Below are 22,034 nucleotides of genomic sequence, written 5' to 3' on the forward strand. Positions count from 1 at the left end.
TTGGCAGTAAAAACACCGAGTCCTCCCCACTGGACTGCCAGGGAATTCCCTAAAAACCTTTTACATTGAGCAATAACTTATACACAGAGAAATGCACAGATCTGAGGTGTACAGTTCTATGAGTTTTGAGAAATATGTCCATCCATGTAATCACCACCGCTATCAGTACAGACATTTTCATTCATTCCCTTGTGCCCCTTCTGGTCAGTCCTCTCAGCCAAGCAACTGTTGCTTTGGTTTGTGTGCAGATCTTTTACAAACATAAGTTTTTCTCTTTCTTGGATAAATTCCTAGGACTGGAATTCCTGGGTCAGATAGGAAACATACGCTTTTAATTTTGTAAGAAACTGCCAAGTTCCCAAAGTGGTAGTCTATTTACACCTGACTTTAAAAAAATTGAGCTCTACTTACTTTTAATATTAAGAGCATAAACATTAAGAGTGTTAGGAGTCAAAAAAAGAGTTTAGGAGTATGAATCACTGGATATAACCCACTTCATTTTTTAAAAATATTTATTTGCATTTATTTATTTGGCGGTGTCACGTCTTCGTTGCAGCAGGTAGAATCTCTCTTTGTGTTCATGTGGGATCTAGTTCCCTGACCAGGGATGGAACTCTGGCTGCCTTCACTGGGAGCGGAGTCTTAGCTGCTGGACCACCAGGGAAGTCCCTCACCCACTTCATTTTATAATTGCCTTTTGCCTCCTACTTGCTTGAGGAATTCCACTTCATCGGGCTAGTAGGAACTGGGAGTTCTTAGCAGTTTTTCTCTGACTCAGTAATTTTTTCCCTGGACCTTCAACATCTGTGAAATCCCAGGGATGCATCTACAGTCAGATCACCTTCTCTGAGGCCAAGCCCATGAGGTCGTAGAAACTTGCTGTGAAGGTGCTCCCAGTTCTTGACTGATACTGAGACTTCTCTTCATAATTTGTTTTCTAGTCTTCTGTCCTGAAGTGAAAAGTTGATTGGAGATCCCCTTTAACAAGATGACTAGTATGGACTTTCTTTCCTGTACTGGTAAGTCCCAAGGACTTGTTTATCCAAGATGGGACAGAGAGCAATGCCTGGGGAGAGTGAGTCCTTCACCCTGGGCCTCTGGGAGCCCCTGGATCCCCAAGGGTGCCCCATGGGGACAGCTTCGCTCCCTCCTTCCTCTTCCTGTGTCTCTCCCTTTCTTTCCCCTCCCCCTCTTTTTTAGCCACATCGCTGGGCTAAAACTAAGATGTGAGATCTTAGAGGAAACATGCACCCTCTTCATTGCAAGCGTGGAGTCTTAACCACTGGAACAGCAGGGAAATCCCCTAGTTTTCAACATCAATATAATATTTTATCTTCATTGTATTGCAGATTCTCATATATTGGAACAGATATTATTTTGTTCCACTGAAATGAATAGGCAGTTTTCAAAAAAGAAAAAGAAAGAAGAGATACACATAGATGGATAAACTATCTGCTGAAAAAAAAACTCTCAATTTTCTTCATCAAGACATGTAAATTGGACTTCCCTGGTGTCCAGTGGTTTAGAATCTGCCAATGCAGGGGCCATGCGTTTGATCCCTGGTCAGGGAACTAGATCCCACATGCTGTGGAGCAACCAAGCCTGTGTGCTATAACTACTGAGCCTTTCAGACTAGAGCCCGAGCTTGCTGCAACTAGAGAAAGCCCATGTGCAACAATGAAGATCCAGTGCAGCCAAAAGTAAATAAATACATTTGTAAAAAGACATGTTAATCAAAATAATGAGACAGCAGTGTTCACCTCTTGGTTTGGCAAAAAGTCTTAAATTTGATAATGGGCTGCCTGGGGAGGGTATGAGGAAACAGGTATTCTTGTGATGTGTTGGAGTGAATGTAAGTGTGTGCATGCTTTTTGGAGAACAACATGACAAAAGGCATCAATAGTTGTTTTTTCTAATACATAAACTCTTTGCCCTGGCAATTTCACTGCTAGAAATTTACCTTATGGATCATTTGCAAAGGTCCAGGAAAGTTAAATGCATACATAGAGTTGCATAGTATGTGATCACAAAACCCAAAATTGTTAGCTTCTTCAATGTCTGTACACTGGGCAATGCGTTATCTATGACTTACATGCATGCAGTGGAGCACTGCAGTGATAACGAGACTGGGGGAGACTCATGTGTGATGATACGAGCCAATCTCTACAATATGCTGAGGGAGAAAAAGCTACCAAATAGTAAACATAGTCCCTTCAGTTGTATCCAACTCTTTGCAACCCCATGGACTGTAGCCCACCAGGCTCCTCTGTCCATGGGATTCTCCAGGCAAGAATACTGGAGTGGGTGCCATTTCCTTCTCCAGAGGATCTTCCTGACCAGGAATCGAACCTGGGTCTCTTGCATTGCAGGCAGATTCTTTACCCTCTGAGCCACCAGGGAAGGTTATATGTGTATATACATACATATATTCACACACACATATGCCAGACTTTGGTCTAAGAGAATTTAATTTACAGGGAGCTGTTAACCTTTAGGAAGATGAAAGTTTTTGATTTTCACTGTGTCTTTCTGGACTCTTCCATTTTTCTGGTGATGGCAGGTATTGCTTTTTTATTGTCAGAGGCGTTTTCCCGGGTGTTATGTTATGGGACATTTTTGTTTTCTTTGTATCACTTTATTTTTCTTACATCTTAACATTTTTAAGCCAAGGAAAGGGAGATGTGCTGGTAAGGTACTGTAGTACCTCATTCAATCAAAGGAATCACTGGGCAACCAGGCTGCAGGAGGAGACAAGCACAGCTGGGCCTCAGGAATTTGTGGAGCCAGGGGCTGGGCGGCTGGAGGCCTTTTCTTGTCTTTACTCGTCTTTGTATATCAGCCGCATTCTCTCTCACTCCATGGAAAATGCAAGGAATGAATGTGGCTGTCTCGTGCAGCAGAGAGACTGACCCTGAGTTCCTGTTTAACAAAATTCTTAGGAAAAACTTTCTTTGGCTTGGCTTGAGTCAGGTGTCCTCCCCTTGGCCCATCAACTCTGGCCAGGACTGTGGGGGTCGGGAGGGGGGCATCTTTAAGGAGCTGGCAGCTCCTCTGTGGTCAGGTGATTGGACAGGAGTACTTCTCAGTAGAAGGGAGGGTGCTGGGAAGATACACACTCATTTATTCTTACTTATTCATCCAGTAAACACTTATGGAGCCTGTTATGTCCTGGGCTCTGGGCCATGTGCCGTGAACAAGGAACCCAGCAAGGTCTCAGCCATCCAAGGGTTTAGGTCCCAGAGCCAGAGACAGGCTAGAAATCAGTGTCTGCCACACCCCTGCCCCATCCTGGCTCAGTCAGACCCACTCTCCAGGTCCATCAAAAAAGAGGAGCCCCTCGGTTGCCAGTGGCGGGGCCTCAGCCTGGGGATGTTGCCCCCGTGGGGTGCTGATGGCTGAGGAGCAGAGCTGGCTGCCCGGGCAGCGCAGCTGTTCCGAGTTGCCAGCCAAGAGCCAAGAGCCTGGAGGTGAAGGGAGTGGCTTCCTGTTGAGCTGAGATCTTTGGCTCCAGCTTGGAAGTCAAGGAGTCTCCAGAAACTGCCAGGCAGCCCACTGAGCTTCTGTGGAATTTTTAGTTGTCCTTTTTATGGACAAAACCAGCAACTTCCCTGGAGGTCCAGTGGTTAAGACTCTGCACTTCCACTGCTGGGTCCAGGGTTTGATCTCTAGTCCGGGAACCAAGATCCCAGACGTGCCTCGTGGCGAAGCCAAAAAAAGTACAAAATCCAGGCCTGGATCAGGTGCCTGACTCCAAATCAGCCTCTTCATCCCTCAGGAGATGTTCATCCAGAGCAAACACTGGAAAGATGCTGGCTCAGCTCTGGGCCGGCACTGGCGGGTGGGGGAGGGGCAGGGGGGAGGGAGGGTGAGAGCCCCTCCTGGGGACTCCCCCAGGGAAGGATTTTCTGATGTGCTGACTCTGCAGGAGATGCCCCTGGGATTCACTGGTGTTAGCAAGATCTCCACCCGTAAGTTACCACCCCGCTGAGACTCTGCAGTAAAGCCCTCTCCTGGAGAACATGAGAGATGTCTGGGGCCAGCGACCCAGGCTTCAGTCCCAGGTTTGGGATTACGATTCCTCCTCACTGTCCCTCCACCCCAGGCTACTCTCCTACATGCAGGTTGTTGGTCCAAGTGTGGGTTTGCCCCTTTATGTGTCTTACATGACGTCTATGTGTGTGTGTGTGAGAGAGAGAGCTGTATTGTTTATACATGATGTAGTGATGGTGCTTAAACTGAGAAGTTAGTCCATCGTTTGGAAAACGGACAGAAACCACACCTGGAGGAGGTTGAATGTAAACCTGAGGACACTGGACTCTGAGGTTGAGAGCTTTTTCAAAGGGCCCTTGTCACCATCTGTCTTGGAAGTGAGACATTTCAATCCTGGCTGGAAGGGTGTGATGCATCTTCAATTGTGGCTGTGAGAATGGACTCATGACAGGGTGTCCTGGTAACTAGATATGTAGGAGGCAGGTTGGGTTGGTAAGTGATGGATGGCACTGGTTGTGTGGCCGTGCCCACCACCCTGGGTAAAGGGGGGCATCTTTGGCCCATTCCACCACCTCTCTGTGCCTGCACCCACAGCATCATGGCATCAGGCAGCAAAGCCTGAACTGGCTGCCTCTGGAGAGAGGTCAAGGCTGATGTGGGGCCAAGACTAGGGGTGAGATGCGGTGGAAGACACAAGAGAGCAGAGACCACACAGTAGGAAGAGGACGTACGAGAAAGAAAAAGCAGGCGTGAGAGGAGCCCAGAGCAAAGGCAGCAGTGGCCAGTTCCCAGGGCTGCCTTGGGCGCTGACAGTGGTCCAGGCTGTCCCAGTCTATGTGGAAACCTACTGGGGACCTCACTCGTGAATCTGACTCTTGCAATGCAAAGAAGCTAAGTGACACGGGACCCTACCCACACCTTCTGCTCATCACCTGTAAAATCTCTTCCTCCTCCTTGGGGCTGTGGGTTATTCATCTCTCTAATCAGAGCATCTGGCCCTGTGCAGGGAAACTTGTAGGTGCCTATTAATGTTTGAATAAATAGCTGCATTTATCACAACAGTCCTTGGCCCAGCCTTCGCCCAGAGGCTGTGGAATGAGCAGCAGTGCAGATTTTAGACCCAGTACCCATATCAGCCATGTGCAAGGAGGTGAGCTGGGCCAATGAGATTCTTTCTGGGTGACTGAAGTCTAAAACGAGCAATGAAAAGCATTACCAGGAGGAGCTGAGGTTTCAAGGGTGTGTGGGGAAATGGAAAAGCTGTGTGGACCCTCAGTGTAAGGTTATGAAGGACCTTACAGGACAAGGAAGGAGACCCCACAATGGTGGATGTGAAATGGTTCTGTGGCCTGTGAAACGAACACAGGTGTCCATGATCAATAAAGCTGACTGTAAGCCTCAGGCGACGTTGCCAATCTACTTGTGTGACTATAAAAGGGAGAAGAACCTTTGTTTTCTTCTACAAGTTAATCACCAAAGGGATGTTGCCTATAAGCTTAAGTTACACATAATGGCCCATTTCTGGGACACTTGTCACCCAGGTAATGAACACTAAGCTAAAATACCTTTGTTTAGCTCACAAGGAAGCATCCTCCTGACCAGGCCCATCTGTGAAAGACTGAAGGCAGGAAGAAGTTCCTCCAGGAGTCTGACCAGAACCAGGACTTGACTCCCTCCTTTTAGTGTTAAAAGAAGCCTGAATTCTAACTCAAGGAAGATGGTTCATGAGGACACAAGTCCGCCATCTTCTCAGGCTGCTGGCTTTCTGAATAAAGCATTATTCCTTGCCCCAACAACTTGTCACTTGATTTATTGACCTATTATATGGCAAAGAAGTATGAGCAGCCAGTCTTGCTGCTCGTGGCCAGCCAGCTCTGGTTGGGGGATTTTGGGGGTAAGGACCTAGCAGCTGCCCAGACCACTCGTCCTGAGGATCTTCCCCTTAAAATTCCCTGAAGCTGCTCTGGCTGCCCCAGCTCTTAGCAGGTGGAGCAAGGAATCAACAGCTCATGCAGTAGGTAAGTCACTCCATGTACCAAATGGAGATTTTATTTCTTCTCCATCTGGGGCTTCTTTCCTTTAGAATAAGCCAATTTGTATTTGAGTGGAGTGTGTGTGTGTGTGTGTGTGTTCAGTCGCTCAGTCGTGTCTGACTCTGAGTGACCCCATGGACTGTAGAGCCCACCTTGTAGAGCCCACTGTAGGCTCCTCTTGTCCATGGAAATTTTCAGGCAAGAATACTGGAGTGGGTTGCCATTTCCTACTCCAGGGGATCTTCCCGACCCAGGGACTGAACCCTCGTCTCCTGCATCTCCTGCATTGGCAGGCAGATTCTTTACCACTAGCACCACCTGGGAAGCACATTTGAGTAGGGCACCATGTTGGAAAGAGGATGAGGACAGAGTTGACGGACTTTTACGCAATCTGTGTGAACTGGTTTGTTTATTTGGATGCTGGCATTTGCGTGTGCTGTTTGTCTTGTATTTATGTCTTTTTAAAAAATGGGGAATGGGGAGTTCCATGGTGATCTAGTGGTTAGGATTTGATCTTTTCACTGCTGTGGCCCAGTTCAGTCCCTTGTTGAGGAGCTGAGATCCTGAAAGCCATGTAGTGTGCCCACCCCCCCCCCCAAAAAAAAGGGAAATATTTCAAGTATGCCTGCAGAAAGTCCTCAGAGGCGTATTTTGGATAAGTGGTCTGATTACAGCTATGAAACCATGACTAAGAAGTTGAAAATACCTGCTGGGATCTCCACAAGGGGTTCATTATGCAGGGTTTTCCTGGGACCCCGTGTACCAGGTACTGCTGTCCTTGCTTTGTTAATTACATCACGTGTGGTCTCCCGTGTCATTGGTATCTGTTAAACCCCAAGACCAGACTTGAGGGTTTATTTAGGATTTTTGGTTTACCCTTTAGGTTTTTGGTTTCATATTGTTTTGGTAGCATTTCTCCAGTTACAGCCAAAACAGTTTTATGATATTTGAAACTCCTACTGATGTCGAATGAAGGAAAGGAATAGAAAAAGTCTGTTCTTGTCTAAAAGTGGGACATTCCCAGGGCGAAGAGAAAGATTCCACTTGGTTCCTAAAAATCAACAAAAGCCCTGCTCCAGAATTCAGTCTGGTTGGTTGATGCTAAGGCAAAAAAGCATCCTTTGTATTGTTAGAGGTGACCACCTGCTATATGGTTTTATAGCAGTTTTTGAATGGCTCCATAACTATTCTGTGAAGAAGCAAGGGAAAATGATGAAATCTTCCTATGTTGTGTGGCTCAGTGGTAAAGAATTTGCCTGCCAATGCAGGAAACTTGGGTTCAATCCCTGGGTCGGGAAGATCCCCTGGAGAAGGAAATGGCAACCCACTCCATTCCTCTTATATGCAAGCCCTTGTGCAAGCTCTTGTGCTACTGCATCAGGGTGGGTGGGAAAATGTCAGACAGTTGTTCAGTTACTAGGTCATGTCAGAAACCCAAGGGTGGGACTTCCCTGTGGTTCAGTGGCTAAGACTCTGTGCTCCCAATGCAGGGGCCTTAAGCTCAATCCCTGGTCAGGATGCTAGATCCCGTATGCTGCAACTAAGAGTTCAAATGCCCCAACTAAGACTCGGTGCAGCCAAATAAATATTTTTTAAAAAAGAAAGAAACCCAAGGGCAGGGTGAGGGAATGTTGCTCCAACCTTTGGTCCAGCTGGCTGTCCCAGCTGCTTCACTGTTATGCCACTATATACACCCCTTCCACCATCGCTTGCTCCTATTTGGCCCCAATTCTAATTCCTGACTCTGGGGCTCAGAAAGTGGTCAGACTGGCTCCTTTTCCTTATAGGGATCAACTGGAAAATCCTCTGTTAGTTCCTGAGGCACAGGGACCTGGTCTGGTATCAACAGCTAAGACTCAGCAGGGAACCCAATTTGGGCCAGATGCCACTCCCTGGCAGAGAAATTTGCCTTGCACATTATCCCCCATTGACTGTGGGGAATTGTAATAAGGAAGAACCTTGTGTGTTCTATGATGTTAATCACGAAAGAAATGTTGCCTATAAGCTTAAATTATACATAATGGCCCATCTCTGGGAACTCTGTCTCTTAGGGGTTATGTCATATGCTTAGTAATGTCATTACTGAGCATTAAGCTAAAATACCTTGGTTTAGCTCACTGGAAACATCCTGACCAGGCCCACAGGTAAGTGGCTGCAGGAAGGAAGACATTAACACATACCTTATAGAGTGTGGCTGGAACCAGGACTTGGCCACCCGTCCCCTCAACCCAACATAAATAGAAAAGGAACCTGACTTCTGATTCAGAGAAAATGGTTCCTTGAGACACTAGTCCACCGTCTTCTCCATCTGCTGGCTTTCCAAATAAAGTTGCCCGACAACTTGTCTCTCGATTTATTGGCCTGTCATGTGGCAAGCAGCAGGAGCTTGGACTCAGTAACATGACCTTGGACCTGACCTGGAGTCCTCTTTGATACGTTTAGGACAATGGCAACTGCTTTGCTGTACTGGTGTGAGGAAGAACATGTAAGTGTAAAGAGTGCTTCCTACCCCATAAGGAAACACACGGGAAATTTCTTAAAGCAGATTCCTGGCCCCTCCTCTGTGTCATCTTACTAAACTGGGATTCTTTGGGAATGGAGCCAAGGAAACTGCATTTTAAACAAGTATAGCCAGTGATTGATTAGGGTGGTCCAAGGAGACTGGTGGCTCAGATGGTAAAGTGTCTGTCTACAATGCAGGAGACCCAGGTTCGATCCCTGGGTCGGGAAGATCACCTGGAGAAGGCAATGGCAATCCACTCCAGTACTATTGCCTGGAAAATCCCATGGACAGAGGAGCCTGGTGGGCTACAGTCCATGGGGTTGCAAAGAGCTGGACACGACTGAGCAACTTCACTTCACTTCACTTCAAGGAGATTTAGGAAAGACTGAAAGGTGGGTTTTGAATGAGGTGGGGCAGTCAGTAACTTTCAGATGTGGCCACAAGGTGGCAACAGAGAGATGGAAAACGAGGATCTCTGTAGGTGCCCACCCAGACAGAGCTGCAGGTGGGTAGACACTGGGACTGGCTCTGGGAGGAGATGGGCCCTGCACTGTGGCACCGTCTCTTTTGCCATGTGGAGTTTGTTATCGCAGGCTAATCCCCTGTGGCTGCCTGTCTCATTACCAGATCTTTATGGACACTCTGCTTTTGCCGAACTCTGCTGGCAGAAACTGCATTTGTGTGACCTTGGTTGGGTTATGGGTGGTGCTGAGTGTAGCAGGCAAGGGATGTCACCTGCACAGGGCAGCTGACTCAGAGGATACCAGTGCAGTGTTGAAAGCAGGACCTTCCACACCCCCTCTGCCAGGTTTGTGGTTCCAGGTGTTTAAGGACCTGCCCACCAGCATCGGGCCTGCTCCAGTCATGAGAGGATCGGGGCTGGGGCTGGACAGCTAGCCGAAGCCCAGGCAGAGAAGGCTGGGATGGGGTGGGGGCAGGGAACTCAGGATGGGGCAGCTGCCTCTGGAAGCAGCCAAGATGTCCCTGGCTGCAGTAGGGGTAGTCAGAGCCCGGAACTAACACCCTCCTCCCCCTCACTCAGGCACCCTGGCCTGCCCCCGTCTGAGCCTGCCAAAGCTCAGAATAACCTGGGGGACCAGACAGCGGAATGGCAGGGGCTCTGCTCTGCGCCCTGCTCCTCTTGCAGCTCCTCGGTATGGGCCAGGGTCGGGGGAAGAGGTGGGACGCACACACACAGGACACTGACATAAAGGGACAGGACAGAGACCGACTGAGATGTAGACAGACATATTTGGTCCCCAGGCACAGTATCACTAGTTCGGGAGACAGACATGGGAAAATACACAGCCTCAGAGACATACAGAGAAGCAGAGACCTGTAGACCCGGAGGCAGAGCAGAGCGGCTCCCCAGACTCTCCCGGTCCTGACCCTGCTGCTTGGCCCCATCCCCAGGCAGAGGTGAGGGGAAGAATGAGGAGCTGCGCCTTTACCACTACCTCTTCGACACCTATGACCCAGGACGCCGGCCAGTGCAGGAGCCCGAGGACACTGTCACCATCTCCCTCAAAGTCACCCTGACCAACCTCATCTCCCTGGTAAGGTACCCGCACCGGCACCCGAGTGCCGTCTCGGAGCCTAAGATCCCACTTCTGGCCCCAAGCGCTCAACTCTCTCCTAAAGCTCTCCCCCATCATCTTCATCTCCCGCCCGCAGAACGAGAAAGAAGAGACCCTCACCACCAGCGTCTGGATTGGAATCGTGAGTCGAGGCTGGGGAACAGCGTGAGATCTGGTTTAGGGGACCCTTTTCTCCCAAAAGCCTCGCAGGCAGCGCGGCACACGTCCTTCCGTCCCCTCCCCCGCCCCTAGGACTGGCAAGATTACCGACTCAACTACAGCAAGGGCGACTTTGGGGGCGTAGAAACCCTGCGGGTCCCTTCAGAACTCGTATGGCTGCCAGAGATTGTGCTGGAAAACAAGTGAGGACCGGGCCAGACTGGAGCGAAGCCGAGGTCTGGGGAGGGGTGGAGGCTGGGCTGGACCTGGTTGGGGCAGGGGTGTTGCTTGGGGGGTGAGGGAACCGCAGATTTGGGCCAACTCTCGGTTTCCTGGAGCCCACAGTATCGACGGCCAGTTCGGGGTGGCCTACGAGGCCAATGTGCTGGTCTCTGAGGGCGGCTACTTGAGCTGGTTGCCCCCGGCCATCTACCGCAGTACCTGCGCCGTGGAGGTCACCTACTTCCCTTTCGACTGGCAGAACTGCTCGCTCGTTTTCCGGTGGGAAGACTTACTTGTTCGCAGGCCCGGACAATTGAGGGATTAAGGGGTGGGGTCAGGTGCGCGGGGGCGGGGAGACCTCTAATCCGGGGCGGGGCCTTGTGCTGGAGGTGGGGCTAGGCATTCGAAGGCGATAGCGCGCTCTAGTGGATGAGAAGTAGGGGTGGAAACCCAGGCTTGGAGGCGGGGCTTGGTGATCGGGCGGAGCGTAATTCCCCTGCCAGAACCCGGCTTCCAGGGCGGGGCCTGAGGCCCGGGTCCCAGCCTCTGGGGTCGGGGTTGGGATCCTGGCTCCGCAGCTCCCAGACGTACAATGCCGAAGAGGTGGAGTTTGTCTTTGCGGTGGACGACGAGGGCAAGACCATCAGCAAGATCGATATCGATACTGAGGCCTATACTGGTTAGGCCCCCCTCCTGCTCCGAAAAACCCGCTTCTAGACAGATCCCGAGAGGGGACTTGCACAGTGGGGTTGCCCTGGGCCCTCGATGCTGGGACTGACTGACAACCGTGCTTTAACTTGAACCTTCCCTGAAATCATTCTTGATTGTCGGCCTAGTACTCCTTCCTCCCTTGTGGTGGTTCCGTAAGCTCCCTGGGAACGCCCCTTTCTGACCCAATTACCAGCCCACCTGCCCTGGCCCAGATGGCTTTCATCCTCTCCTCGCCTGGAATTGCAGGCCCCCACACCCCCCCACACACTGTCAGATGTGGGGACGGAGAGCAGAGCAGGGCGCCACATTCCCTGAGAGCTGGCTGACCGCGCCTCCCGTCCTGCAGAGAACGGCGAGTGGGCCATCGACTTCTGTCCCGGGGTGATCCGCCGCCACGACGGTGACTCTGCGGGTGGCCCAGGGGAAACTGACGTCATCTACTCGCTCATTATTCGCCGGAAGCCACTCTTCTACGTTATTAACATCATCGTGCCCTGCGTGCTCATCTCGGGCCTGGTGCTGCTCGCCTACTTCCTGCCCGCGCAGGGTATGGAGTCGCCCAGACCCCAAACCCGGGGCCCCTCCTGGGGGGCGGGGCCTGTCCTCACCAGGCACTCCCTCCAGCCGGCGGCCAGAAATGCACCGTTTCCATCAACGTCCTGCTCGCCCAGACCGTCTTCTTGTTCCTGATTGCCCAGAAAACCCCAGAGACATCTCTGAGCGTGCCGCTGTTGGGCAGGTGAGGGACGGAGAGGATCCCGGCGGTGACTGCGCGGGGCATGGCTAGCGTGAAGGGCGGGGCCAGACGAGCACGGGGCGGGGCCAGACGAGCACGGGGCGGGGCCAGGGGGTCTCAGTTGAGAGGGCAGGGCCAATACTTAAGGACTCCCGAGTAGCCTTAACTGTACGGTCCCCACCTGGGCTTTATTTGGACGTGGGGCGGGGCTGGGATCGTGGTGGGTTCTTCGGTCCTCCGTCCTCTGCAGTGCTGCTGGACGCCAACTTGAGGCCTCCGGAGTATCTCTGCTGGGAGTGGGCCGGCTCAGTGCCACCCAGCCGGGACGCCTCTAGCCCCCAACTCTCCCCTCATCTTGAACTCACCGGTTCCCCAGGGGTTCCGAGGTCCAGATGGCGTTGCCACTGTTGCAGGAATGAGGCTGACCCCTGCAGACCTCGTCCACACAGGCATAGCCAGGCCCCCTGGAGCAGGAGCCGGGCGCTCGCGCCTGCTGCAGCCCCCACTTGCAGAGCCCCCTGCCCCGCGGCCTGGGCTACCCGGGCCAGGGCTCCACCCGGATCCCCAGCGTCTGGGCCCGGACCCGGGCCGCCGTCTAGTCGCCGTAGCTCCTGCTGCACCCACAGGGCTGAGATCTGTCGTGGGGATACAGAAGTTGGTGGGGATGCAGAGGTCTCTGCTCCTCGATCCCCTTTCCCGACTCCCTCTTCTGCGCCCCGCTCCCCGGCGCCCCACCTCTAACAAGGTGGCCCCGAAGTTCACTACGCTGGCCGCGGCTTCTCTTAGCACTAGCCCCAGGGTGGGCTTCCCGGCAGGCGGGTTCTCCGGCTCTCGAGGCTCCAGGGACTTCAGTTCTCTGAACCTCTGCTCCAGATATTCATGGGCTGCGGCCGCAACGAGCTCCAGGGAAGACAGAAGCGGGGGCTGGAGGGCCACCTGGAAAGGCACAGGGGCAGCGGGGTCATCGGGACATAGGGCAGAGGTCACCGGGCGGGGGGCGGGGGGCGCTGGAAACCTTCCCAGAGCGTCTCGAGGGTGTAGGCGCACCTCCGTGGAGCTGTGGAAGTGGTAGACCCACAGCAGGGTTTCCAGGGAACTGGGGGTCCCCTTCATGGTTGCCACTGGCCGTGCGAGGGCGGGGAGAAAGACCGGGCCGGGGGGCGGACCGTCTGGCCCTGCCAGGAGCAGCTCCACGCCTGCGGAGAGGTGCGTTTGTGAGGTCAGAGGACCTGTGGCCGCTCTGTGGCTCATGGGCAGCAGGGAGGCTGTGACATCACGAACTCTGGGCTCCTCAGGTACCTCATTTTCGTCATGGTGGTCGCCACACTCATTGTCATGAATTGCGTCATCGTGCTCAACGTGTCATTGCGGACGCCCACCACTCACGCCATGTCCCCGCGACTGCGCTACGTAAGCATCGGGTGGGTGGGCTTCGGGAAGGAGGTGGGGCTTCAAGCTAACCTCGCCCCGCCCCCCCGCCCCCCCCCCCCCCCAGGTGTTGCTGGAGCTGCTACCCCAGCTCCTGGGCTCCGGCGCGCCCCCCGAGATCCCCCGAGCTGCCTCGCCCCCAAGGAGGGCGTCGTCCCTGGGCCTCCTGCTCCGCGCGGAGGAGCTGATACTGAAAAAGCCGCGGAGCGAACTGGTATTTGAGCAGCAGAGGCACCGGCACGGAACCTGGACGGGTGAGCGGACTGGCCCGAGTGGGCCAAGGGGGGCGCCTTCAAGGGCTAGGTTCTTGATCACCCACCCCGGGTCGCCCCCACCAGCTACCCTCTGCCAGAACCTGGGCGCTGCCGCCCCCGAGATCCGCTGCTGTGTGGATGCCGTGAACTTCGTGGCTTCAAGCACTCGGGACCAGGAGGCCACTGGCGAGGTGGGACGGGAGCACCAAGGTGGGGTGAGGCGCTGGGGGCCCTCCGCCATCCCTGACTCTTGCGCATCTGGCTCCTACAGCTTTTAGGGACTCAATTTGTGCCCACCCCTTCCCCAGGAGGTGTCCGACTGGGTGCGCATGGGGAAGGCCCTTGACAGCATCTGCTTCTGGGCTGCTCTGGTGCTCTTCCTCGTGGGCTCCAGCCTCATCTTCCTCGGGGCCTACTTCAACCGAGTGCCTCAGCTGCCCTACCCGCCATGTATGTAGACCTGAGGCCACAGCCACACCGACAAGAATTCCCACCCGTCTCCAGGAGGATATTTGAAAAACACCTTGCTACCACTGCTTTATTACTATCCTTTCCCACTGCCAATGATAAATCTGTATTCAACTTCACAAGGAGTCACGTGTGCACACATGTGTGGGTCCGGCCACCTGGCTGGCATCAGAAAGAGCTGCAGATGGTGCAGGCAGCCTCCCACATGTCAACCCTCCAGAAAGCAAGAAACACTCTCACTTCAGTCTTCCTGACCTCCCAGTATTTCTTGGGCCCCAGTCCCATGTGATCCTCTCAAAAGCCAAACAGGAGAGACCCATTTCCAACACTTGCACATTGAGAGGCTGAAGCCAGGCACCTCTGTGGCCTGGCCAGGCTGGAGTAGGTAGGAACCAAATGGTCTCAGCTCAAGGTCCACAGGTTTAAGGCTGAGGAGGCCTGGGCCTTCCCTTAGTTGTTTCTTGTAGGTTCTCTTAGCCCAGCACTGCCCATCCACCCCCTCTCCACTAAGATTCAGGGATTGCAGATTCCCACCCCCTTCATCCCAGCCATGCTGGTGGGCCCTGGCTAGAACCCGGGGTGATGAGAGAAAACAGAGTAACCTAGGGCCTGAAGTGGTGGGAGCTGGTTGAATTGTCTTTATTAACAAACGAGATCTCCAAGGCCACTACATTGAGGAGGGGTGGGGGCAGGGAGGGGGCGGGCTACTTGCTGCTCACACTATATACAGATGCAAGCAAGGGGGGGAGAGGGTGAGAGCTCCCTGCTCCCCCCTCCACCGGGGAAGGGCAGAGGCTAGAAGAGATGGGGGTTGGAAAGGGGTAAATGTTTTGGCTGGCGGGGTCCCCCCTCCATTCCCTGGGGTTTGGGGGGAGGGTAATCATTAAAGTGCTTTCAGAAAATGAGGAAATGGTCCCTGCCCCTGGAGTGGCTGGTGACCCCCCTAAAACCTAGGGCCCAGTGACCCCCCCCAGGGTCTGGTACATTCAAGGGGGGAGCCGGCTCCCCTGACGTGCAAATGATGGGGCCCAGGGCCCTGCCAAGTCAGCAGCAGTGGGGTATGGGGTCCAAGCCCCAAGCACTCTCCTTGTAAGTGGAGAAAGGGGGGTGGGGCTAGGCCCACTCAGTTCCTGGTAAGGGGAAGCTGTGCCTCTCCCTGGAAGTTGGGACAAGCACAGTTCTGGGGAGAGAACATGTTGGGGAAAAGGATGGTCACGTGATCACAAAAGCATCAGGGGTCAGAGGTCACGTTCCCAGCAGGCTCCAGTGAATCAAACCAGTAAAAGCAAAAGCCCAGGGAGGGAAGAGAAGGGCGGCCGGGGAGTCTGGCTGTGGGGGGTGAGCTGGTCCACAGAGGCCAGCCCAGCCCAGGGCCCCGTCACCAGTTCATGATGCAGTTACGGTTCAAGGTCATGAAGTAAACTTGGCTGCTGCCCCCGGAGCGGACCGAGGCGAAAAATACCTGGATAGGGAGGAGAAGAAGTCACCAGGGTGTGTGGGGCAGCCAAGGTGGAGGTGCCTCAGTCAACTGGGAGGAAGGAGAAACTGCAGGATTTAGTCCCGCAGAGTGCCCCCATTCCCCTCCAAAAGGCAGGAACATGCAGCATGAAGGAGCCCAGACTTCTTAGACACTGAAGGTGGGGGAAAGGCAGGCTGCCTCTCAGAAAGACCTATCACCACCCCGCCCCCAGCTCTGCCCAGGGGCCCAGGAAGGGGTGGGAGTAGGGGTGGGGATGGGGCCCACGCTGTGCAGGAGCCTGGGCGGCTTATTACTCCCACCTTGTCGTTCCGCTCACACAGGAACTTGAGCCTCTGGGCTCGTTTGTGCATGAAGACCCCATCCAGGTGGCCCGTCTCCACGGAGCGGATCTCAATGGCTTTCTCTCCCCAGCCCATGATCTGGTTGGAGCAGATGTAGGCTTGGGGGGAAGCGGAGAGGGGTGGTAAGTGGGCTACAGCCCGGCTGGCTCGGGGACACAGGCCAGGGGGCGGGCCCCTCACTCACCCACAGAGGTGGGCATCTCTCCCCACTGCAGCACCACGTCCTTGATGATCCGGCCGTACGTGTTGACGTAGACACCCTCATCCTCATAGCACAGCAGCATCTCCATGCCGTCCGTGTTGGGGAGGAAGATGATGGCGTGGGGTGTGATCTGGCTCTGGATCTGGGGAGGAGAAAGTGGGTGGGAGGCCCCAAGGCTGGGCCCAGGCCGGGGACCCCACTCCGCCCGCAGCCCTGCCAAGCTTACATGTACAGGGATGTAGATGTCGTAGCTGTTCCCCGAGTCCACATCCACAGCGTGGAAGCCGGCGCTGGAGCCATAGATGACCTTGAGCCGCTGGCCCTCCTCTACGGTCAGGTCCACCAGCAGAGGGCGGTGCGGGAGGTCAGCAAAGGACTGTGGGGGGAGAAAGGGCTCAGGGGGTGTGGGCAGAGGAGCCAGACCTTGGACCAGTGATGGAGGTTGAGGCTTGGGTTACCTTGAAAGCCATGAATTTGTGGTAAGGTTTGGGGGCCCAGGCATACACCTCCACAGAGTTCTTCAGGGCGATGACTAGGAACTTGATGCGTTCGTATTTCACTAGGGACAGGAAAAGGGGGGATGCAGGCTCTTCCCTGCTTGGGCTGCAGCCCCTCTCCTGGGTCTGTCTACATCCCCAGCTGCAGGCCCCCCCACCATCTCTGGCCTTCAAGGCTTTCTCAGCCCAGGACCCCGTCTCTTTATCTCTTCTCATAAACAAATGTGCCCGGGCCGCTGTGTTGTGACCTCCTCACCCACGCGGTAGTGCCCGCAGCCCTCCATGTCCCCCACAGTGGTCCAGCCTTGCTTCTTCTCCACTTCCGGGTCATTGTGCAGAATCTTGTTCCGGAGCCAGGACAGGTAATACACCCGCAGTTTGTTCCTTTTCCCTGAGGAACAGAGAACCCTCGCTGAAGGCCCAGCTTCCACCTCCCCACCATCCTGCGTGGACCTCGAGGGGTGAGAAAGTGGGGCCCCCATCTTCCAGTTCTGTCCTGGGGAACAGGACTGAGCCCTCCCCCCAGGCACTGAGCCCTCCTCCTGGCCACCGCCTCCCCCCAACCTGAGATGGTGATGAGCAAGTTGAGTCCCTCCAGCACGTCCATTTGCTGGAAGCGCCGCCGGCCGATGAGTCCATACACCTTGCCCTGCCCGCTGCGGTCCAGCAACATCAGCCCATTCTCCGTGCCCACCAGCAGGTTGACCCCTGCAAGAGGAGCCCTTGGGCAGATGAGAGGCAGAGCCAGGCCCTCGCCTGACCGGGAGCACGGGGGCACACCAGGCCCCTCTTTTCCTTCCCCACCCTGGCTTACCCCAAAGGGCCGCACAGAGGATCTCAGAATTGAACCGCTTCTTGTACTTCCGAATCTCGGGGGTTTCGCTGTGGGCCCGGGTGTTGGTGGGGTTCACGTTGACTACAGAGCCTTTCCTCACGTCGTACTGTAGCTGATCGAGCCGGCTGCCCTCTCCACCCACCAGAGCTGCAGGAGGAGGAGAGGAGAAGGGAGTGGGCTGAGTCCTGTCACTCTGTCTCACTATATCCCATACTCCAGGATACTCCGAACCAAAGGGAAAGACTAGGGAATGGACCAGGTGCCTGGAGGAGTCTACACAGGGCCAGAAGGCCTGGCAAAGCCCTCGCTCCCTCATGCAGGTCCCTGGGTCACCTCTGAGCATTCTGCCCCGCCTTGGGTCAAGGCGGCCCCAGAAGCCCTTACTGCCTTCGTGCCAGGGCAGGTGCAGGCCACAGGGGAGGCTGTGACCACTCAGTGAAGCCTGTCATCAGAGGCCACCCGACCCCTCCCCAGGCCTCCTGTCTCACCTGTAATGGGAATGGTGTCCCCACTGCCTCCGGGCTGGTAGATCCCCAGGTCCACAAACATCGTGAATGAGCTCTTGCCAGGGGCTTTTACCAGCCCACGAGACTGGTACTGTGGGGTGGGGGTGGCAGTAAGGCAAATATGCCAGACCCCAACCCGGGCCCACCCCTCCTGTTGCACCCTGGCCAACCAGCTCCCCAGGGCTCCCCCTTGCCAACCACAGTGCCCCAGCGCCCCTGCGTCTCCTGTCCATGGCCAGTGATCTCTTCTCGCCCCGTAGAGCCACCACCACCCACTTACGTCACTGCCTCCATCCTTCAAGGGGGGGCTTTGACCTTTGCTGCTCTCAGTGGGCGAGTGGCTGGGCTGGACCACGTCTGGCAGGTTTGTGTAGCCGTTGCTGTCGGCATGCAACAGGCTGCGCTCCTCCTCGGGGGTCTAAAGGAACGAACGGAAGGGGGCCAGTGCTGGGGCTGAGGAGGAGCAGGGCAGGCTGGGGCAGAATGGGGGGGGAGGGGCACTTACTCGCTGGACCACCATGGTGCCACCCCCGTAGGGGGTCTGGGGCCCGGCTATCTCTTCCACGTCGTGGACCACCATGGTGCTGACGCTGTCTGTGTCTCCATCGCTGCTATGGAGAGAGGAAGGTCAGGAGGCCCTCCGGGCCCTGCCTGCCACCCAAGTGCCACCTGAGTGCCACAGGGAGCAGATGAGAGCCAGGGCACAGGCACCTGCAGTGTCTGCTGGCACCCAGCAGCTCCCACCCCACAATGGGGGAGCGCTGGCTGTCCTGAAGAGGCGCTCATCTCACAGGACAGTGAAGGACAGCGGGGGACACCAGCCCCCAGGTCTGAATACCGTGCTCTACGGAAGGGTAGGAAGAATGGGCCGGCAATGACAGCTGAGGCCCCATTCGGGGGGAAAAGGGAACTGCTTTCCCTCAAACTTGACCCAACACCCCCTCCCCTAACACCTGTTTTTCAGGCGCCTCTGGCAGGGACATGCCCCTGCCCGGGGCGCCCCCATACCGGGCCCCAGGGGCGTCCCTGCTCCCCTCTGACGGCTCGCCGTTGCTCTCCTCCTCCTCGTCCTCGCTGCTCTCCACCTCCTCGCTGGACGATGAGTAGTCCATCGCCTTCTTGGGAGGCCGGGGGGCCTCGTCCAGGGTCCGCTCTTTCAGCAAGACGAAATCCTGCGGAGGAGGAGCTGCGTGAGGCGGGGACGCAGGGGTGCCATGGAGGCCTGAGAAAGGCAGGGAACAGGAGGGGCTGCCCGCAGCCCTGCTCACTAACCTCGCCAATGGCTCGCTTATAGCTCTGGGAAGGGCCGCAGGGGAAGAAGGGCAGCCAAGAGGAGGCAGGAGAGAGGTTAAGAAAGGTTAGTAACTGGGAAGTGCCACCCTGTTAGCCCACAGACCCTCCAGCCTCAGACTAATGATGGCCCTGCCCCTGGCGCCCAGCTCTATGGGGCTCCAGAGGCTCCACAGTGGCCCCCAGGTCACAAACCATGAGAAGATGGGAGGGGGCCATGTGATGACTTACTGCGGGCCGGCCTGGCCGCGAGCGGTGGTCATCAGGCTTGGTTTTGTTTCCGGGGGAGAGCACAGGGGAGTTGTCCAGTTTGGAGGAGGCTAGATGTGGCAGGGTGGGGGAGAAAGGAGGTCACTGACACCGGCCCAGGGGCTGGCCTCAAGTCCAGCCTGGTGCCCATGCTGCCCAGTCCAGAGCTGCCAAAGTGGGGGTCCACCCTGGGGAGACTGCGCCCGGGGCTGGGCTCACGTACCTCCCACCCGGTTCCGCTCCAGCGAGCCGGCTTGTGGGAGGTGCCCATGAGAGGCCGGGAGGACGCTGTCTGAGCGCTCCCAGCCGGGGTCGCTCCTCCTGAGGTCGGGGTTACTGTGGGAGGGGTGGAGGTAGGGTCAGGGTGATGGGGTGTCCGCGCCCCGGGAGGCTGAGCTGCACCGCAGAGGGAGCCATCACCAGGGGGGTACAGGTGGCAGAAGTGAAGGTGGGAGGGAGCAGGGGGGACAGCTCCATTACCTACAGGCGTTGGGCGGGCCGGGGGGCGGAGCGGGGGGCCCTGGAGGCTTGGGGCTGCCCCGCTCTGCCCGCCTTTGCAGATAGATTTGCCAGGCGGAGTTGCTGCGAGGTCTGTGGAGGGAGCACAGGGTGCCGGGGCGGGGCGGGGCGGGGGCTGAGGTGACTGGGGCGGGGCTCGCCCACCCCTAAGTGGGCAACCTGGCACACTGCCCTCTGCCGCCCGCCCCGAGCCCTAGGCTGCCGCCCGCCCCCAGCCAGGCATTACCTAGCACGGACCGCCTGCGCTGGCCGGGACCCTCCGGCCCCACTGGTGTTAAGGGCAGTGGCGATTGATGAGGTCCTCTGAGGCACCTGAGGAGGGAAGGAAGGGGTCAGGGCTCCATGATGGCATGGCAGACACCAGGCCCCTCTTTGAGACCCTGGAAGGGGCGCCCCCCCACCTTGATGGAGAAGCAGACTTAGGTTGGGGAAGCTGATGACCTTTGTCCAAGTTTCACGAGGCGGGTAGACAGCAGAGCTGGGATCTGGCCAGCAAGTCTGCCCCTGGTGCTCCCTGAACCCCGGGGGCCTCTTCTGCTCCCACACGCACCATGGAATCACCTGGACACACTCGCATGCCGGCCCGCCCCCCAGACATCAGGGTGACCCCTGCGGGATGGGCCAGGCCGGATTCCTCACCCTTCTATTCCCTCCAGACCCCCAAGCTCACGTCCACCTCGCCCGCTGACCACTCCCACTCTATCCCCCCCATTCCTCTGCCCTCTTCCGGCTCTGCGAGGCTGCCCTTACCTTTGGAGGGGCCTCATTATCAGGCCGGACCCAGGCTGGGGGATTCGGGCTGGGGCCAGGCCCTTCGGAAGTGGGGTCTGAGTTCTGCCGGATGACGGCTCCTCGGGCACTCGGCGTGGCGGTGGGTGCGGGCACGGCGGGGTCGGGGTCGTGGGAGGCGGGGAAGGCAGCCAGGTTTCGGGTGGGTTGGTCCTGCAGGGACTGGGAGCGGGGTACAGGCGCTGCATATGGCTTCAGTGGGACCCGGTGTGCCACCAGGCTCTGCGGGGAGAGACCAGGGAGGGTGGGCTGCCTGCTCTGTGGCACGCCCCCACCTGGGAGCTGGGGCCTGGGCAGGGAAGAAGGGGCAGGTCAAGCCTCTGAGTTCCAACTATCCATCGAAAGGGGCTCCTGGAGCCCAAGAACAGGTAAGACAGAGAGACAGATGCGTGCCTGTCTCTGCCCGCATGTCCTGAGGTCTGTGGCCCCTGGCTCTGGGCATGTGCGTGTGTGTGTACACGTGAGGCGCCCCCCACCCCCATATCTGTGTGTGAAGACAGGAACAGGGAGAGACTCACCTTGTGCGGTCCCTCCTGGGGCTCCACCGGCCTCTGCATAGGAGGAGTTTGGGAAAGGGGTCCTGGGGGCCCGGGGGAGGCCTGGGGGATGGGGGGCTCAGGCCCTGTGCTGCCTGGCTTGCTCTTGGCCAAGGGAGAGTTCTGCTGTTTGTTCATCCTTGTTCTCTCTTCCACCTGTGATGCGACGGGACACCAAGCAGGACGGCTTTTGTCCTGTTCTCCAAGTCACGTCCCAACCTCTCCAGCACCGCCCAGACGCACTGCCTGCCCTTTCCCCTCCCCGGGGCCTCCCGTGCGCAATGACCGACGGAGTCTCAGGCAGCACAGGAGGTGCTGAGTACCTCTCGGGCCCAGGCTGGCTTGTCGGCAGGGTTGACGCCCCGACCGTAGTGATACAGGGGCTTCCGGTCCCCGGGCAGGATCTGCTGCTGTTTCTGAAGCTGCTGCTGTTGCTGCTGCTGCTGCAGGGACTTGAGGTAGGCGTGCTCCTGCTGCAGCTGCCTCTGCAGGCGCTCGGACTGCCGTTGCTCCTCCAGCTGCTTCCGCTTGTATTCCTGGGCCCAAGGGTAGGGAGAGAGGGCTCAGCAGGGTGGGCCCTGGAAGCCAGAGCAGGCACGCCCTTGCTCTCCTCCAACTGCCTAGAGAGGAGAGGCCTCTTCCCTTGATGCCCGGGTGACCCCTTCCCCTGAAGTGCTCCCGTCCCACTGCGGCGGAGATGCTCTGAATG

At 56.4% G+C, this 22,034-nt stretch overlaps 3 protein-coding genes across 29 annotated transcripts in view; 1 reads left to right on the forward strand and 2 right to left on the reverse strand.

Moving 5' to 3' along the window:
* Nucleotides 1-9,030: 9,030 nt before the first annotated feature.
* On the forward strand, nt 9,031-14,200 carry CHRNE (cholinergic receptor nicotinic epsilon subunit). 4 transcript variants are annotated; one of them, XM_027516604.1, is made up of 12 exons: nt 9,032-9,334; nt 9,940-10,082; nt 10,201-10,245; nt 10,356-10,465; nt 10,608-10,763; nt 11,063-11,163; nt 11,542-11,742; nt 11,820-11,934; nt 13,227-13,341; nt 13,427-13,613; nt 13,698-13,804; nt 13,885-14,057. In XM_027516604.1, exons 1-12 carry the CDS (start codon nt 9,160-9,162, stop codon nt 13,957-13,959), a joined length of 1,530 nt encoding a protein of 509 aa, XP_027372405.1. In that variant the 5' UTR covers nt 9,032-9,159; the 3' UTR covers nt 13,960-14,057. The 4 variants fall into 4 exon arrangements, with proteins under 4 accessions (XP_027372407.1, XP_027372405.1, XP_027372404.1 ...); XM_027516603.1 differs by having other exon boundaries at nt 9,046-9,334; nt 13,922-14,200; XM_027516605.1 differs by lacking the exon at nt 9,032-9,334 and adding an exon at nt 9,509-9,680 and having other exon boundaries at nt 13,922-14,200.
* C19H17orf107 (chromosome 19 C17orf107 homolog) lies at nt 12,101-13,220 on the reverse strand. 2 transcript variants are annotated; one of them, XM_027516607.1, is made up of 4 exons: nt 12,979-13,220; nt 12,667-12,867; nt 12,297-12,566; nt 12,101-12,218 (listed from the first exon to the last, which is right to left on the reverse strand). In XM_027516607.1, exons 1-4 carry the CDS (start codon nt 13,180-13,182, stop codon nt 12,120-12,122), a joined length of 774 nt encoding a protein of 257 aa, XP_027372408.1. In that variant the 5' UTR covers nt 13,183-13,220; the 3' UTR covers nt 12,101-12,119. The 2 variants fall into 2 exon arrangements, with proteins under 2 accessions (XP_027372408.1, XP_027372409.1); XM_027516608.1 differs by having other exon boundaries at nt 12,130-12,566.
* A 496-nt stretch (nt 14,201-14,696) lies between the features above and the next one.
* MINK1 (misshapen like kinase 1) overlaps nt 14,697-22,034 on the reverse strand; it is a 47,067-nt gene continuing 39,729 nt past the window's right edge. For 2 of the 23 annotated variants that reach the window (XM_027516583.1, XM_027516592.1), the window contains 20 exons: nt 21,649-21,861; nt 21,308-21,481; nt 20,751-20,951; nt 20,227-20,312; nt 19,962-20,072; nt 19,705-19,817; nt 19,464-19,552; nt 19,215-19,238; nt 18,951-19,114; nt 18,448-18,553; nt 18,223-18,360; nt 17,925-18,033; nt 17,416-17,583; nt 17,166-17,309; nt 16,858-16,992; nt 16,563-16,663; nt 16,331-16,480; nt 16,087-16,246; nt 15,861-16,000; nt 14,697-15,543 (listed from right to left, as the gene is read on the reverse strand). In XM_027516583.1, coding sequence (XP_027372384.1) covers nt 15,460-15,543; nt 15,861-16,000; nt 16,087-16,246; nt 16,331-16,480; nt 16,563-16,663; nt 16,858-16,992; nt 17,166-17,309; nt 17,416-17,583; nt 17,925-18,033; nt 18,223-18,360; nt 18,448-18,553; nt 18,951-19,114; nt 19,215-19,238; nt 19,464-19,552; nt 19,705-19,817; nt 19,962-20,072; nt 20,227-20,312; nt 20,751-20,951; nt 21,308-21,481; nt 21,649-21,861 — 2,610 coding nt within the window. In that variant the 3' untranslated portion in view covers nt 14,697-15,459. Of the gene's footprint in view, nt 15,544-15,860; nt 16,001-16,086; nt 16,247-16,330; nt 16,481-16,562; nt 16,664-16,857; nt 16,993-17,165; nt 17,324-17,415; nt 17,584-17,924; nt 18,034-18,222; nt 18,361-18,447; nt 18,554-18,950; nt 19,115-19,214; nt 19,239-19,463; nt 19,553-19,704; nt 19,818-19,961; nt 20,073-20,226; nt 20,313-20,750; nt 21,012-21,307; nt 21,482-21,648; nt 21,862-22,034 lie in introns of those variants that run through there. The other 21 variants (XM_027516580.1, XM_027516585.1, XM_027516579.1 and 18 more) reach the window with 13 other exon arrangements.

The sequence above is a fragment of the Bos indicus x Bos taurus genome, chromosome 19 (genome assembly GCF_003369695.1).
Source record: "Bos indicus x Bos taurus breed Angus x Brahman F1 hybrid chromosome 19, Bos_hybrid_MaternalHap_v2.0, whole genome shotgun sequence".
Classification (NCBI taxonomy): Eukaryota; Metazoa; Chordata; class Mammalia; order Artiodactyla; family Bovidae; genus Bos; species Bos indicus x Bos taurus.

Excerpts from the sequence above, each read along its gene's own strand:
- CHRNE (XM_027516603.1), top strand. The coding sequence starts at position 9,160 with ATGGACACTCTGCTTTTGCCGAACTCTGCTGGCAGAAACTGCATTTGT. Across the intron at positions 11,935-13,226 it reads AGCGTGCCGCTGTTGGGCAG|GTACCTCATTTTCGTCATGG; the intron begins GTGAGGGACGGA and ends TGGGCTCCTCAG. Across the intron at positions 13,614-13,697 it reads CCGGCACGGAACCTGGACGG|CTACCCTCTGCCAGAACCTG; the intron begins GTGAGCGGACTG and ends CGCCCCCACCAG.
- C19H17orf107 (XM_027516607.1), bottom strand. The coding sequence starts at position 13,182 with ATGAGCCACAGAGCGGCCACAGGTCCTCTGACCTCACAAACGCACCTC. Across the intron at positions 12,868-12,978 it reads ACTTCCACAGCTCCACGGAG|GTGGCCCTCCAGCCCCCGCT; the intron begins GTGCGCCTACAC and ends GTGCCTTTCCAG. Across the intron at positions 12,219-12,296 it reads TCGGAACCCCTGGGGAACCG|AGATACTCCGGAGGCCTCAA; the intron begins GTGAGTTCAAGA and ends CACTCCCAGCAG.